The sequence below is a fragment of the Cololabis saira genome, chromosome 23 (genome assembly GCF_033807715.1).
Source record: "Cololabis saira isolate AMF1-May2022 chromosome 23, fColSai1.1, whole genome shotgun sequence".
NCBI classification, from domain to species: Eukaryota; Metazoa; Chordata; class Actinopteri; order Beloniformes; family Belonidae; genus Cololabis; species Cololabis saira.
Window position 1 is genome coordinate 18,450,064 of NC_084609.1, and position 15,003 is coordinate 18,465,066.

A 15,003-nucleotide genomic window follows, 5' to 3' on the forward strand; every position below is an offset into this window, starting at 1 on the left:
AGGGATATTGACATAAGACACGAACACCCTTTCAGAGGCGAAATATATCGTGTGATATTTTTAGCAGGCTATTATGACACCCTCTTTGTTTTAATAAATCATCAGCATAAGAAAAAAATGGGCCCATTCTGGTTGGAGTTCTTGGGGGCAGCCAGCAACCTGTCAGCACACTCCAAAGCATGCATACAGGCGTATCTTTTTCTCATGTGGTGTGATACTTATGTTCTGGCTTGACATTCACAAATGGATAAAGCGAAAGGATTTTGTCCTTCCCAACTTGTATTTCTAGAGATAATATAACATTTGGCATGTTTTTACAAAACAAAAGTGATGAACTCTGTTGTAATGTAATCCTCTGTTTAGGCAAATTCTTTATTCATAAAAATAGAAATTTAAAGTCATCCCCCCCAATTATTATTTTTTTTGTTAAATGAATTTGGATTATATTTAAAATCTTAAATGTGGACCTCTTATCTTTCTAGTCTACGGAACTACTTCAACGCCTCGCTCTTGCGCACAGGGGAAAGAAAATGATGACGGACGACTTGACAATGCATTTCCGCCAATAACAAAGCTGCTAGCTCGTATTAGCTCCCAGTGTTTTGTTGCTGCATGTCTTTGTCAAGTGTCGTAAAACCATTTGGTAATTATTTTACGGTTGTAGGTTTACTTGGAATATAATTACCCTTGTATTTTACAATTTCCATCATGCATAATGATCTATATCGTCGATCGTAAACGTCGGCCCAGCGTTAGCCGGACATGCTGCCGTAGCGGGTCGACCTGACTGCTGCTGAATCTCGAGCTGGTGATAAACATGTCCTGAGACTCGAGTCAGACACGGAGCAAGTTCAGCCATTCAGACTCGGGTCAAAGCAGAGCAGCTTTCCAGTGTGATTCTGTTCCCTGATCGCAGGTTTTCCTCCTGGTGAGTTGACACGAACCAACAGGTCACATTTACTGTTCATACACCTCCAGGAATAAGTCCAGGGTTTAATTACAACCATGTTTTTATTGATGTAAAGATGCATAAATGGATTAAGCCTAAATTCTGCAAATGGTTTGTGTTTGTTTATTTGTTGGATCACATTAAACATTTAATTTCATTTCATTTAGAGAAAGGGGCTATTTTAATCTAAGGGGAGAACTGAATTTTAGAAAATATAAAGTACGAACAACAATGAAAAGTGTGTGCATATTGAACTGTGGAACAGTTTGGAGCAGGAAATGAAAGAAAGTACTAACATAAATCTGTTTAAAAAGAGATACAAAAAATATTTATAAACAGGTATATGGAAGAGGAAATGGGTTAACGAGGAGTGTGATAAATAAAATAGGGAAAAATTGTATATTATACTTGCTTAAGATATGTTTAGATATTTATGTAGGACTGTCTCAGAAAATTAGAATATTGTGATAAAGTTCTTTATTTTCTGTAATGCAATTTAAAAAAAAAAAAAAAAAAAAAAAAAAGTCATACATTCTGTATTCATTACAAATCAACTGAAATATTGCAAGCCGTTTATTATTTTAATATTGCTGATTATGGCTTACAGTTTAAGACTAAGATTCCCAGAATATTCTAATTTTTTGAGATAGGATATTTGAGTTTTCTTAAGCTGTAAGCCATGATCAGCAATATTAAAATAATAAAAGGCTTGCAATATTTCAGTTGATTTGTAATGAATCCAGAATGTATGACATTTTTGCATTACAGAAAATAAAGGATTTTATCACAATATTCTAATTTTCTGAGACAGTCCTCTATATATTATCTGTTGAGAGGGATAGTTATAATTATGTAATATATGTTATATATTTATTGGGTATGTAGCACATATATATTTATAGGGATATTTAAGTAGTTTATATAGATTTATTTAATATTTGTATTTTCTAGATATTGATGTAATATTGATGTAATATTTATATTTTCTATATACTTATATGGCAAATTATGTAATAATAGGCATGTTTACATAGTATTTATATAGATTATATTTATATGGATATTGTGTATATATATTAATAGCAATAATGTAAATTCATAGAGTTATAAAGGGGTAGGAACTAGGAAAAAGTGTATACTTCTTCCTACTCCTTTTTTTCGAACATATGTGAATATGAAGATGTAAATGTTTATCTTTTTATTTTTACTTTCATTTTTATATACATGTTCGAAATAAAAATGTATTCATTCATTCATTTAAAAGGGGACAACGCACATTAATTAACATGAGCACTTGAGTCCATCATGTAAATGTGCCAGATTTAGCCATACAGGCTAATTTACATCTGCAGTCCCTGGCAGGTTGATGGCATATATAAAAAACATTAAAGGAGAACACACTAAAACACTAGAGCACAGAGTACAAACAATTAGTAAAACCATGACATAACTCCGAATAATGACAAACAACATAAATGAAGAACAAGAGCACACAAACAAATTAGCTCACACAAAAGCACATAAGCACAAACAGGTAGTGAAAACAATAACCTGACCCCTATACCAGATTATGACAGCATGTTTGATTATCAAGTAACCACTGTTTTGTGTTTTTAGAGAAGGAATCAAGAGATGTGATGTTCCTTAGTTCTATGGGTATAGTGTTCAAACAGTCAATAAAACCAGATCATTCTTCATGGGAAAGTGATGACTTTGTTATGTCCAAGCATTTCTTTCGGTCCAAAGTTATATTCACATATCGTAAAGATCTTATATTTGTGATGGTAGACTTACAACACTGCACAAAGTCTTTTCCAGCTTATTCCAAATAATTTCTAGCGGTAATGATCTGGACCCAAAGGGCCACAGTTTGAGCCTGATTAGTGTGTCATTGTCATCTTGCCACAAGGGAGTAAAAGCAGCGCCTACTGATTGGCAAACAATGAAAAGGTCATTTTGTAAAAGAAGGGAGTAAGGTGACCTGATTTTTGGTCCAAATAATTGTAATAAAATACTTAAATAAAATACATTTAGGTGAAGCTCTTGCAGTATTTTACAGTCTCATATGTTAGTGGTCATACATTATAGAAAGAGGCATCAGATTTCAGTCTACAATAAACATCAACAGACAGCAGGGGAACCCAGACTCACCAAATTCTTCTATAATTCTTCCAGATCCGCACGGACTGCAGATTTGCAAAAATGAAGATGTTCTCAGTGGCACACAAGACCGTCTTTGTAGTGGACCACTGTCCCTACATGTCAGAATCCAGTCGTCAGCAGGTGGAGTGTGACGTGTTGACAAAGAGCCGAGCTCAGGGGGTTATTCCTCTGGCCCCCGTGTCCAAGTCTTTGTGGACCTGCGCTGTGGAGTGCTCTTTGGAGTATTGCCGGATCCTCTATGATGTTTACCCAAGGGACAAACTAGTTAGTTTCTTCAATCAACTTCTCTTGTCATGATGTATCAGAAGTAAGGTGTATCAGTAAGGCCAGCAATGCCACTGATATTGTCTTTCTTTTACAGGTAAATTATATTGTGAGTGATTCAGAGTTTCACATTTTAAACACCTGGAGACGAGAAGATCAGAGCACTCATGAGGTAATCTGTTTCCTTTTAACACTCTTAAGACAACTGGATGTCTTAAGAGTGTAAAATGCAGTAAAAGCATGTCTGTTCATTATAATTTAGTCTACTTAAATCACTTTTCTCTCTTTGCAGCTCATGTCAGCTCTGGCAGCTGTTGGGCCACCAAATCCACGTGAGGATCCAGAGTGCTGCAGTATCTTGCATGGCCTAGTTGCTGCGGTGGAGTCGCTGTGCCAGATCACGGAGTTGCAGCATGAGAAGCGCACTGCTTTAATGGACACAGCAGAGAGAGTTGCCAATCGAGGCCGAATCATCTGCTTAACCAACGCAAAAAGGTAAACGGGAGACAAATGAAGCTGACATAAGATTAAATGCTGTGGATAAATATTATCCAAAACAGTGGCTATGTGGATGATCAAATATATAACCAGCCATGCACAATATGATGGACCAGAATACAGAAACAAGTAGTAAATCATATTAAATCAGAACCTTAGTAGCTTTTGATGATGATAATCAAAACCAGGGTTAGATTTTGTTAAACTGATATGTTATTTGTTCTACATCTGAGTTTGTATATTTTTATTTTATTTATTTTTCTGTATTTTCTTTCTCTGACAGTGATACTCATGTGCGCATGCTGGAGGACTGCATCCAGGAAACCATTATAGAGCAAAACAAGCTGGCTGCAGGCTCAGACAGGTCAGTAGATGACAGGCAAAACACACCGTAAAAATGTCTGTGCTGTGGGAAAACCGCTGCTACAAAAGGAGTCAAACTGGTACCAAAACTTGTTTTTGTGTTTTCAGGCTGATGGCTATCCAGCAGTGTGAACTGGTCCTAGTTCACATCTACCCACAGGGTGAGGACACGCTGGTGTCTGACCGGCCCAGGAAAGATGTGAGTGAGAAGCTTGATGTTGCTGGTTTTAGCCGTCATTGCTTCTAACGGCATCATGGGGCAGCTCTCACTTCTCACTCGCCCTCTCTTGTGTCTCAGATCTCAGCTCTGCTCACCAGCGAGGTTCACAGTGTTCGTGCTGGGAGGCACTTGGCCACCAAACTCAACATTTTGGTCCAGCTCCAGTTTGACTTGGCCTCCACCACCATAACAAACATCCCGATGAAGGTAAAGAGCTTCTTCCTCCTACCTTGAGTGTAGTCTTTCCCCATCTCTCATTACATAAGCCTTGACGTGCTTTTTCCTGACAGTAAAAAGTCATGTTAAGATTACACTGCACAAGTCTTTTTTTTTTTTTTTTTTTTGCTTTATTTGTTTTTCTTTTGTTATTTTCTCCCTTTTTATCCACACTACTTAATTTTTCTTGCTTATTCTCTGTGGCCTTTTGTCCCCATAACATTTCATGAAACTCAGCAACCTCATCTTTTAGTTTTTTCTCATCTGCATGTTGATAAGACTGTGAACCTGCTGTTGGTTTCATGCTGTATTTTCTGTTTTGCTAGCCCACATTAAATGTTTGCGAACAGGTTAGTACTCTGATCACACACACGTCAAACTGAAGAATGGGCAGAGTTTCCATCGTGTAGCGTGTATAATTTGAGCTCTACTGTTGCAAACACTTGTAGATCATCATTCAGTGAGTTTGATGTGACAGTTGAGCTACAGACCTGCCTGTGAGGGTCAAGAAGAGGATGGGCAACGCTGGTCTGGGAGTGCAGGGTTCATTGGAAAACATTAATACTTGGAACTGGTTTTCTGTGGTTTAATATCACAATCTCAAGCAAATTCAAAGATGTTAAAAAAGCCAGGTAGTGTGAGTGTCTGAGACCAGCCTTGCCACCTCTGAGGTACCTGAGGAGAGCATTCCTTCAAAGTTGTCCAAACCTACCCTGATCTCTGTCCACAGCCCCCTCAAGCCCTCCTCCTCCTCCTCTTCCTCTGACAAACATTTTCCATTTAGTGTCTCACTGTGGTCCATTGTCCAGTCTCAATGATTCGTTTTCAAATGTTGCCATACCTTAATTGTTCTGAGCTAGATTCATCCTTGCAGCTACTTTTCTGTTATCACTCTCAAAATGTGCTCCAACTGTGAGCGGTTACCATTACCAGGCCTCCATTTCCTGAGCCTCCATATATAAAGCAGTTCTTGTTAATATTGTCAAACAACTGTGAAATCTGCATAACAAAGCCTGGAGACTCTGGTCTCCGGTGTTTAAAGTCAGTGAGTAAGCCAAAATCTCATTTTACTTTATCCATCATCTTTTAGACCTTAGTTCTTAAAATGATTTGCATACATTTTTTTTCTCCTCACACATCTGTGTGTGCGAGGTAGTATATTTTGGGAGTCTTATATGATGACAACCTACGTCTGTTACCTTATTTGCTGTTTGGCAGGAAGAGCAGCATGCCAACACGTCAGCTAATTATGATGTCGAGCTCCTGCATCACAAAGACGCTCATCTGGAGTTCTTTAAAAGTGGTGAGTACATAGGTTTTAATAGATAGGATAGGACTGTTTGAGCAATGAATAGATTATTATTTATATGTTTTTATTTACTGGTCCATCAGAAGAGCTTCTTCTCCAAATGTGCAATATACAGCAAACCGGCTTTCTCTCTTTACTTTGTCCACATCTGCAATTGGTTTGAGATTCTTTCACATCTTTGATTTTATGTGAAAATCCTGTTTCTAAAACAGTTGGCATCCTTCATTTTCTAGTAATTTAAACATTTATATGAACTGAAAATAACAAAAAGATTTAGGAGATGGTAAAGCTTTTCTTTCATTGATCAAAATTGAATACTCATTTTTAATCAGGATGTTAAAAAATTACAAAACATTTGTGATAGTTGGAATATGTTTAGCACTCATTTTATTTTTTCAGTAACGCTGGGTGAGCATTTAAGTACTGTTGTTACTTTACTACTTTTTAGCATAAGAGAGCCATTACTGCAGCCAAGATTGTCTCCGGTTTTTCTTTTAGTTTTGTTTTATTTGCAGATGTATTGTTACCTTTAGTTTAGTCAAATCCGTATATTTTTTTCAAAGACGGCACATTTCATATGATCAATATTTATAATAAGTTAATTTAGTAAAATTTGCAGTTTAATATGCACTTAATATGAATTGCTTCTATTTTACACAATATCACAGTTTACATTTTTTTTTTTATGTTGCATTATGTTTTAATATTTGGACTTATTTCATTTAACATCATAGCTCAGCTGTGGTCTGATCTTTGCTCTGCGTCTGTGTTGTGCAGGAGACTTGCACATGGCCGGCACCAGCACTCGAGATAATACGCTTAAAGAGACGGTGACGCTGAAGTGGTGCACTCCAAGAACCAACAGTATAGGTGGGAAATCGCAGTCAACTCAAGTACTTACTCCAATATTTACACATTTTGAACATGAATCTTTCAAGATACTTTTCAAATCTTGTTTTCATTTACACAAGATGATCAAATTGGTTTTATGTACAACTGGAATAGTATTTATCATGTATGATTCTTTGACAGATGTTTAGTTTTTGAAGTAGTTGTAATTGAAGATGCATGCTGTTTGATTTAATAAAGAACAAAATCCGTACAACAACGAAGATGTTATTGATGCGGCGTGCCATAATACAAAATCAATGACACTTTATTCTGGTACCGCAGAGCTGCATTACTGCACCGGAGCCTATCGCATCTCTCCCACAGACGTAAACAGTCGCCCCTCGTCATGTTTGACAAACTTTCTTCTTAACGGTAAAAAGAAAAAACACGTTTTGAAAATTGCATCTTATATTTTATATATACTTCAAGCCTTCTGTCTGCATTTTGAAGCAGCAGAGCGTCTTGGAGTCTTCCTGAGATAATATCCTCTCATGTGAACCGCAGGTCGATCCGTGCTGCTGGAGCAGCCCAGGAAGTCGGGATCAAAGGTCATTAGCCACATGCTCAGCAGCCACGGCGGCGAGATCTTCCTGCACGTGCTCAACAGCAACCGCTCCACCTTAGAGGACCCGCCGTCCATCAGCGAGGGCTGCGGGGGTCGAGTGACTGACTACAGAATCACCGTACGCTCAACTCCCGCCAGCTGACTTAAATCTTCTGATAAAATATTCTCAATATAATATCTTTTTTTCTCTTTCTCCGTAAGGATTTTGGTGAATTTATGAGGGAGAACCGGCTGACTCCTGTTTCTGAGTCTTCCCATGATCCTTCAGGGAAGCTACCAGCAGAGAGGGCCAAAGGTCAACTGGAACGCTACACCAGATACTGGCCCATGATCATCTCCCAGACAACCATCTTCAACATGCAGGCGGTGAGCACCACCGATCATTACGTTAATAAGAAATGTTTTTATTTGTCAACCAAGTGACCAAGTCTGCACATCCCTGCAACTGTGCGTTCATGTTTCCTCCAACCGGTCATGAAATAATCGCTCCACTGGCTTCCAGTGAGTCAAAGGATAGAGTTTAAAATCTTACTGCTGGTCTACAAAGACCTGAATGGTCTTGGACCAAAATACATGCTGGATCTGTTAGTTCCTATGAAGCTCCCAGACCCCTGAGGTTCATCTGGATCTGGTTTGTTGTGGTTCCAGAACCAGAACCAAGCAAGGAGAGGCAGCGTTCAGTTATTCTGCTCCTCACCGGTGGAACAAACTTCCTGTAGACCTGAGGTCTGCTCCAACTGTCAGCTCTTTTAAATCAGGGTTAAAATATTACTGTTTACTTAAATTAAATACTTACCTGCTGTACTCTACTGCCCTTACTTTTTAACAACTTGTGCTTTTTATTATTTTACCTCTTTTCTTATCATTTTATTTGTTATTCACTGTTTAATTGTGTCTTGCTGCTTTTAATATTAAGCACTTTGAATGACCTTGTGCTGAATTGTGCTATATAAATAAACTTGCCTTGCCAATAGGTGGTGCCCCTGGCTAACCTGATAGTGAAAGAGACTCTCACCGAGGAGGACGTTCTGACCTGCCAGAAAACCGTCTACAACCTGGTGGACATGGAGAGGAAGAATGACCCACTCCCCATTTCAACTGTGGGGTCCAGAGGCAAAGGCCCAAAGAGGTAGTTAAACATATATGAAGCCTTCGTTTGCCACCAGAGCAGCAGTCAAGACGGCGGTTAACCGGGATGATGATGATGATGTTCCTGCATCTGCTGCTTCCAGGGATGAACAGTACCGCATCATGTGGAACGAGCTGGAAACCCTGGTGAAGACTCACGCCGGCGCCACAGACAGACACCAGCGAGTCCTGGACTGCATTGTCGCCTGCCGCAGCAAACCCCCCGAGGAGGAGGAGAGGAAGAAGAGGGGGAGGAAGAGAGAAGACAGGGAGGACAGGACAGAGAAAAACGGCAGCAAAGAGACAGAAGACAAAAGCTGGCAGGACTCTGAAAGGTCAGTCAGATGTGTGATATCATGTCACACCTTTTTAATGCTCATCTTACTCCTATCATGAATAGGAGAAGTGATCTTAACGCTCATTGACTTAATCACATCAGTCTTCTTCTAATAATTGTGTTTTCTTGTGCCGCACTCCACTCAAGACTGAAAGGTTTGCTGGAGAAGGAAGAGCCAGAGTCGGAGGTGATCAAGGATTCACCGGACTCACCAGAGCCGCTCAACAAGAAGCCTCGGCTGGTCCAGGAGGAGGTCCAGCCTCCGGAGAGAGCAAAAGGTCTTACAGCCGTCCAGCACACAAATACACCATTAAGAAATCATTAAAAGAAAAAGCATTTAATTCATTTAACAAACCACCTCTGCTGCCTTCAGCTGTCCGAGACTTTTTTCTTTTTTTAAAAACTTTTTAGACCAGATGTACATCAGCTAGTGATGTTCAGCATTTGAAATAGACTCATTTCAGACCATAAAAACACACCTAATATAAAACTTCAATGTTAAAGGAATACATTTAAGACTTATTAAACACTCCCAACAATTTCTTCTATTGTTTATATATTTAGTAAATAATTTATTTATTCAGCACATTTTTGCACTGAACTAAAATTTTGTACTTAAAGACTTCTACACTAGATTTAAAATGCTATTTTTGTGAATATCTCCATCCATCTCCGTTTCTGCAGGTCCCGTCTCCCTCCTCACCATGTGGACCAACCGGATCACCGCGGCCAACTCCAGGAAACACCAGGAGTTTGTGGGAAGAGCCAGTTCAGTCAACAACAAGTTTGAGTTGTACCAGCATCTCAAAGATGAGAACGGGTGGGTCATTAAAAAAGATCATTATTTACTTTGTCTTCATTGTCGTCTTTTTATACTTCTCAAAATTCTCAATCCCCACTTCTTAAACTATTTGAGAAATACAGCTCAACAATAAAATCAGATTAAATCATCTTTCTGATAAATTAAAATAAATCCATCTTTTATTATTTCATTTTTAGCAACAAAAAGCCAAAACCTTTTTTCGTTGTTTGTTTTTAACCCTTTTAAACCTTTCTCTTTACAGGATGGATGTTCATGAAAATGGAAAGGCCTCCAGATGATTTTTTTGTTTGTTTTTTGAAAGCTTTGTTGCTTCAGTTCTTCTGAAGATTGAGGACCACAGCGTTGTTGTTTTCCAGACCTGGGAGTTATCGTATACTCTCACATAAAAACTTTGGATAAAATGGACTGAACTATAAACAAGAAAATTTATAATTTTTTTATCCCCAGTTTTGTAGATATGCTGTTCACATATTGTATAACACATTAAAAGTTGTCTGTAGAAAACACTGCTGTTTGATTTCCCCGTGGTGGTCATGGAGGCTCTGGTTGGTCCTGTAGCGTTTCTGTCCAGTAGAGGGCGCACTCACATGGCTGATGCATCCTGGAACTATTGTATATGTACAGGACTGTCTCAGAAAATTTGAATATTGTGATAAAGTCCTTTATTTTCTGTAATGCAAAAACGTCATACATTCTGGATTCATTACAAATCAACTGAAATATTGCACGCCTTTTATTATTTTAATATTGCTGATCATGGCTTACAGCTTAAGAAAACTCAAATATCCTATCTAAAAAAATTAGAATATTATGGGAATCTTAATCTTAAACTGTAAACCATAATCAGCAATATTAAAATAATAAAAGGCTTGCAATATTTCAGTTGATTTGTAATGAATCCAGAATGTATGACATTTTTGTTTTTTTAATTGCATTACAGAAAATAAAGAACTTTATCACAATATTCTAATTTTCTGAGACAGTCCTGTATATGAAAATGTATTTTTGCAGGGAAAACACATTTTAGACACTGAATATATGTATTTCAGCCTGTAAAAGAAAAAAACAACTTGTTGATGCACAATGATGTGAACAAAAACCAGAACATTTATTTAACCTAATCAATGTCAGCAGGAAGGTGAAAGATGTGAGAAACATCTGCACTGGTGATACCAAAGATGATGCTTTTAAAAACTCTTCAATGAAAACTAGATTTGTGATATCAGGTGTCTCATGCTGCCAATAAATCCCATCCGGACTGATCCCGGATGGAGCCAGGAGCCTGTATGGGAGTGCTGAGCTGCTTTCAACAGCTTGCTCATTGAATATGATACATGTAGAAATAGATATGTGGATGGCTTTGTCTTATGATGACACTGATTTCATTGACTTCGATCTAAAGTTCAGTAGCAACAATTTTTTTAATTCTTTGTTTAAGGTGGCTGAAGAAAAACAAACCAGACAGGGCCGTGGAGTACTGATATTAGTGTTATGGTTTTCACTTATTTAAAGACTCGGTGACCCATGAAACAGAAAGGACGGCATTTAAAAACAGACCTCTCTACCACTCCCATAATCCGATAATTACATAAATAAGTGAAAATAAAAATGTTATACATTAATACAAATATTTTGCCTCCCCGAGGCCATCTTGCATTAGTCAGGAAGATACCAAACCAAGTTCTGCTCATATGCCCAGTCTGCCTGTCCCAGTTTTATTGACACATTACTAATATTAGTTTAAACTTCTGGTGCAGCCTTTTTTAATTGTCAGTTAAATATCTGGTTTCAATAACTTACAAACCATTGCACTCTGTTTATATATCCCCACACATACACAGAATGTGAGTATATTAGATAAAATAATGTATTATGATAATATATTTTAGGTCTTATTTGATATAATCATGAGAGATGGTGAAGTTGAAACTGTTTTGCCACTTTTATCTCTTTTTCAGCAAATTTTGATCATCACAATAGCAGAACTTTGAGTAGAACAAAATTATAAATAAATAATAATCAGATTTTCTCTTTTACGATGATCTTATAGTACCGTCCGATTATAAATTAAGTTTTACTCAGGTAAGAGGAGTTTTATAACTTTAAGAAAAGGCATTTATTCCATATCATGCCCAACATGACGCACAGCCTGAACTCATTCCCGTTATCCGCATCCATCACTGCTCTGTCTGTGACTGTTAGCGCCATATGTTCTCCCACTCATTCATCCATACAGCTGGGACAGTCACCGCCACGTATGATGTGCGTGATTAAACATCCAGAACAATACCGCACAGTCACATAGGGGTGAACAACAACAAGACACGGCCTGTGTGCTCACTGTGGGCCGGCGGTCTGAGTCAGTGTGGTCGGCTTTGGCGGGCTCAGTGTAGAGGGGGGTTTCCTGGTGAGGTCGCAGGGTCAGACGAGCAAGTTTCTGTGGATGTCTTTGCGTGAAGTGACACAGTTTGAGGTCGGGGCAAAGATAGGGGTCAATGCCGTGTACACGGCATGAAATTCATGGTGCACACAGAACGTCACACCAGTAATGTTGTGTGAAGAAGAGAGAGGAGATTGCAAACGTCTGCCATCTGTTCAGTATAATGATTCACTTTGATAGGAGTTTTTGTCCTTGAAGCTTGCTGTTCTAGCAACCGCGAACCCCCAGTCTTCAGGTTGACACTGAAGCTAAAACAGATCATCAAATCCAAAACTAAAGAAAAACAGGCCGAAAAGATGAAGAGGAAAAAAACAACAGTGGCCTCCACCTGTAAAACCATTCCTGTTTTGGGGATCATTCCATCATTGCCCCACTAGTGCGCTATTGTTAATTTTATGAACACCAAAGCTGAAAACCGATTAGCAGCTCTCTCTGCTACTCAACTAACAGGATGAAGATCCCAGGAGATCAACTGATTTGATGCTATACTCCAATTAGTGTTCCTTTAATTTTTTGAGCAGTGTATTAGCAAGAAAATTCACTTGTTATATTGATGAATCCCAAAAGAAAAAAAAAAAAAAAAAAACAGCCATAAACTTGATTGGCCAACATAGAGCTAATTTCTTGAACCAGAAGTCCACCACAAAAAAAAACTAAAAACTAAAAAAAACAACCTTAAACAATGATTTGGGTAAAGACACCTCACACTCTAAGTAGTCAGCAGAAAACCAGAGCCAGAGATTGACAAAGAATACATGTCAGATTGGAAATAATGGTTTATGACGGACTATAAAGCCTCCAGCAGCTGCCACGTTCTCATTTATCTCACAAAACTACTTGCCAGCAACTTGTGTTCAGGGATATGTAAATGGATTTAAATAATTCTTATCACCGATAGTTATGTGTCCTGCAATCTTCATTCAAACGTAAGACAAATGCGATGGAAGTTTACAATAAAATATCTTGTGGAGAGTCTGTCCTCCTCCAGGGATAACTAATGATTACAATATTAGTTTTCTGATTAGCGGTGTGAGCAGTGTGTTTTTAGGTTAGGGTTGGAGCTGCAGGGGCCAGACTGCCTCCAGGCTCAGAATAAATACAAAAAATCTGATATATGACACAACGCCATGTTTTTGATACATGGGTCATGACAGAAAGTTGGGTTACGGTCTACTTCATCTATCTTTACTGCTTACTTTACTGTAATACTGAAGGTGACATCCATTTGTCAGCCAAGATAACCTTATATTACATTTTCATGACACGACACAAGAGACAAAAGTCGTGAAGAAAAAGTCCTGTGTTTAAAGCAACTGGATGCACGCGCAAATTCAAATGCAAAAATTCACTGGAGAGTAGAAGATTTACAGATGGGTTAACAGGGACATATACAATTTTCTTCAGTTGACGGTTACGATTACCTCTGTGCTTCATGACTGACATGAAAAATACTGCCAAAGCTCAAAAAGGAATAGATCCACTACACTGTCAGATTCAGAAAAATCTCAATTTCTCTGTCTAACAGAGAAAGTCATGAGATTGTGTCACATGATACCAAATAACTGGTTCTCACTGTATTCAATCAAAACAACTATTTTCATGTCATCCCAATCTTTTCTGATTTAAGGTTGTAGTTTGCTGTTTTAACACATCAACTGACCAATCAGAGCAGACTGGATGACAGGACTGATGCTGACGAGATGTAGAAATGAAAAGTGTTGCAAAAATGTGTGTTTTAGGTTAACCTGTGACGGCAGACACCAAAAAAACAACGCTATGAACTTGTAAACACGGATGTTATGGGCTCTTTAATGTCCTGTGGTGTCTCAGGGGGCTGTATTGGGCCCACTGTTCATGTCCCTATATTTGATGCCTTTATGTTCATTACCAACAGTATTATTGTCCCACTTGACAGGTTATATCTAATTATCTTTCTCATATAGACACACTGATATAAATAAGTTCTGTCCTTCTTGATTATCTTAAAGCTATCATAGACAGGATGGCTTCCAGCTGCTTACAACATTTTTCAGGTAAGACAGAGGTCATGACTGTTGCCCCTGACAACATAGTGAATACGACCAAACAAGCTATTGTGGCTATTGTTCTTGTTGCAAAAATTCACAGCAGCAACACAAGTTAACGTTTATTTTCCAAACCAAACGGATGAGCAGATATTCTTTTATTATTAACAAATTATTGGTAGTGTGATGCAATGATGACTTAAAATGTCTTCATATCCTCACAAATTGATTACTGTTTAACAGCCAGCAAATCTGGCTGTGGTTGACTGCAGGATATTCGGCCCCGGTTTTATTACCCTTCCCCTGGGTTCCTGTGGAGTTCAGGATCCAGTTAAAAAAACAAAACAACCTCAACTATCACATGATGGCACCTGCTGACCAGGCTCTTGAGTCACACCCCCTGCCAGTCTAAGGTGTACTGGAAAGGTTTGATTTCACCTTAAACAACCACCAGTAGGGAGTCTTGCTGAGTGCTTGACCATGAAAAAGTACAGCTCGTCTCTTTCTCATAGTGTTTCTAGCTTTAGCCACACTGAATCTTTTTTATCTGAGGTACGACTCAAGCCGAGCAACTGCCGGAGAGGAAAAGCTTGTTTTTCTTAACTGTAGTAACCTTAGCTGTGCAGACTTCTATCCAGCAAGGGTGAACACAACAAGCTGCAGCTACTGATAACAACCAATCCAAACCAGTTTCTGCTCCAACGGGTCGAAGCAGCAGAGAATAAGTTCCTCCTTCTCCAGGGCGGTTCCCGTTTGTGGATACACTTATATTATCAAAAAGGGCAGCTTCAGAGTAGCCGGATTGTTCGACTT

At 38.5% G+C, this 15,003-nt stretch overlaps 1 protein-coding gene across 2 annotated transcripts; it reads left to right on the forward strand.

The window, feature by feature from the left end:
- Window positions 1-545: 545 nt before the first annotated feature.
- On the forward strand, window positions 546-10,221 carry ints13 (integrator complex subunit 13). 2 transcript variants are annotated; one of them, XM_061714799.1, is made up of 18 exons: window positions 546-928; window positions 3,125-3,376; window positions 3,474-3,548; window positions 3,669-3,871; window positions 4,158-4,238; window positions 4,346-4,436; window positions 4,536-4,664; window positions 5,000-5,023; window positions 5,892-5,976; window positions 6,760-6,852; window positions 7,156-7,245; window positions 7,378-7,556; window positions 7,640-7,804; window positions 8,413-8,567; window positions 8,671-8,901; window positions 9,051-9,181; window positions 9,588-9,723; window positions 9,968-10,221. In XM_061714799.1, exons 2-18 carry the CDS (start codon window positions 3,152-3,154, stop codon window positions 10,002-10,004), a joined length of 2,130 nt encoding a protein of 709 aa, XP_061570783.1. In that variant the 5' UTR covers window positions 546-928; window positions 3,125-3,151; the 3' UTR covers window positions 10,005-10,221. The 2 variants fall into 2 exon arrangements, with proteins under 2 accessions (XP_061570783.1, XP_061570784.1); XM_061714800.1 differs by lacking the exon at window positions 5,000-5,023.
- Window positions 10,222-15,003: the final 4,782 nt, after the last annotated feature.

Excerpts from the sequence above, each read along its gene's own strand:
- ints13 (XM_061714799.1), top strand. The coding sequence starts at position 3,152 with ATGAAGATGTTCTCAGTGGCACACAAGACCGTCTTTGTAGTGGACCAC. Across the intron at positions 4,665-4,999 it reads TAACAAACATCCCGATGAAG|CCCACATTAAATGTTTGCGA; the intron begins GTAAAGAGCTTC and ends CTGTTTTGCTAG. Across the intron at positions 8,568-8,670 it reads AGAGGCAAAGGCCCAAAGAG|GGATGAACAGTACCGCATCA; the intron begins GTAGTTAAACAT and ends TGCTGCTTCCAG.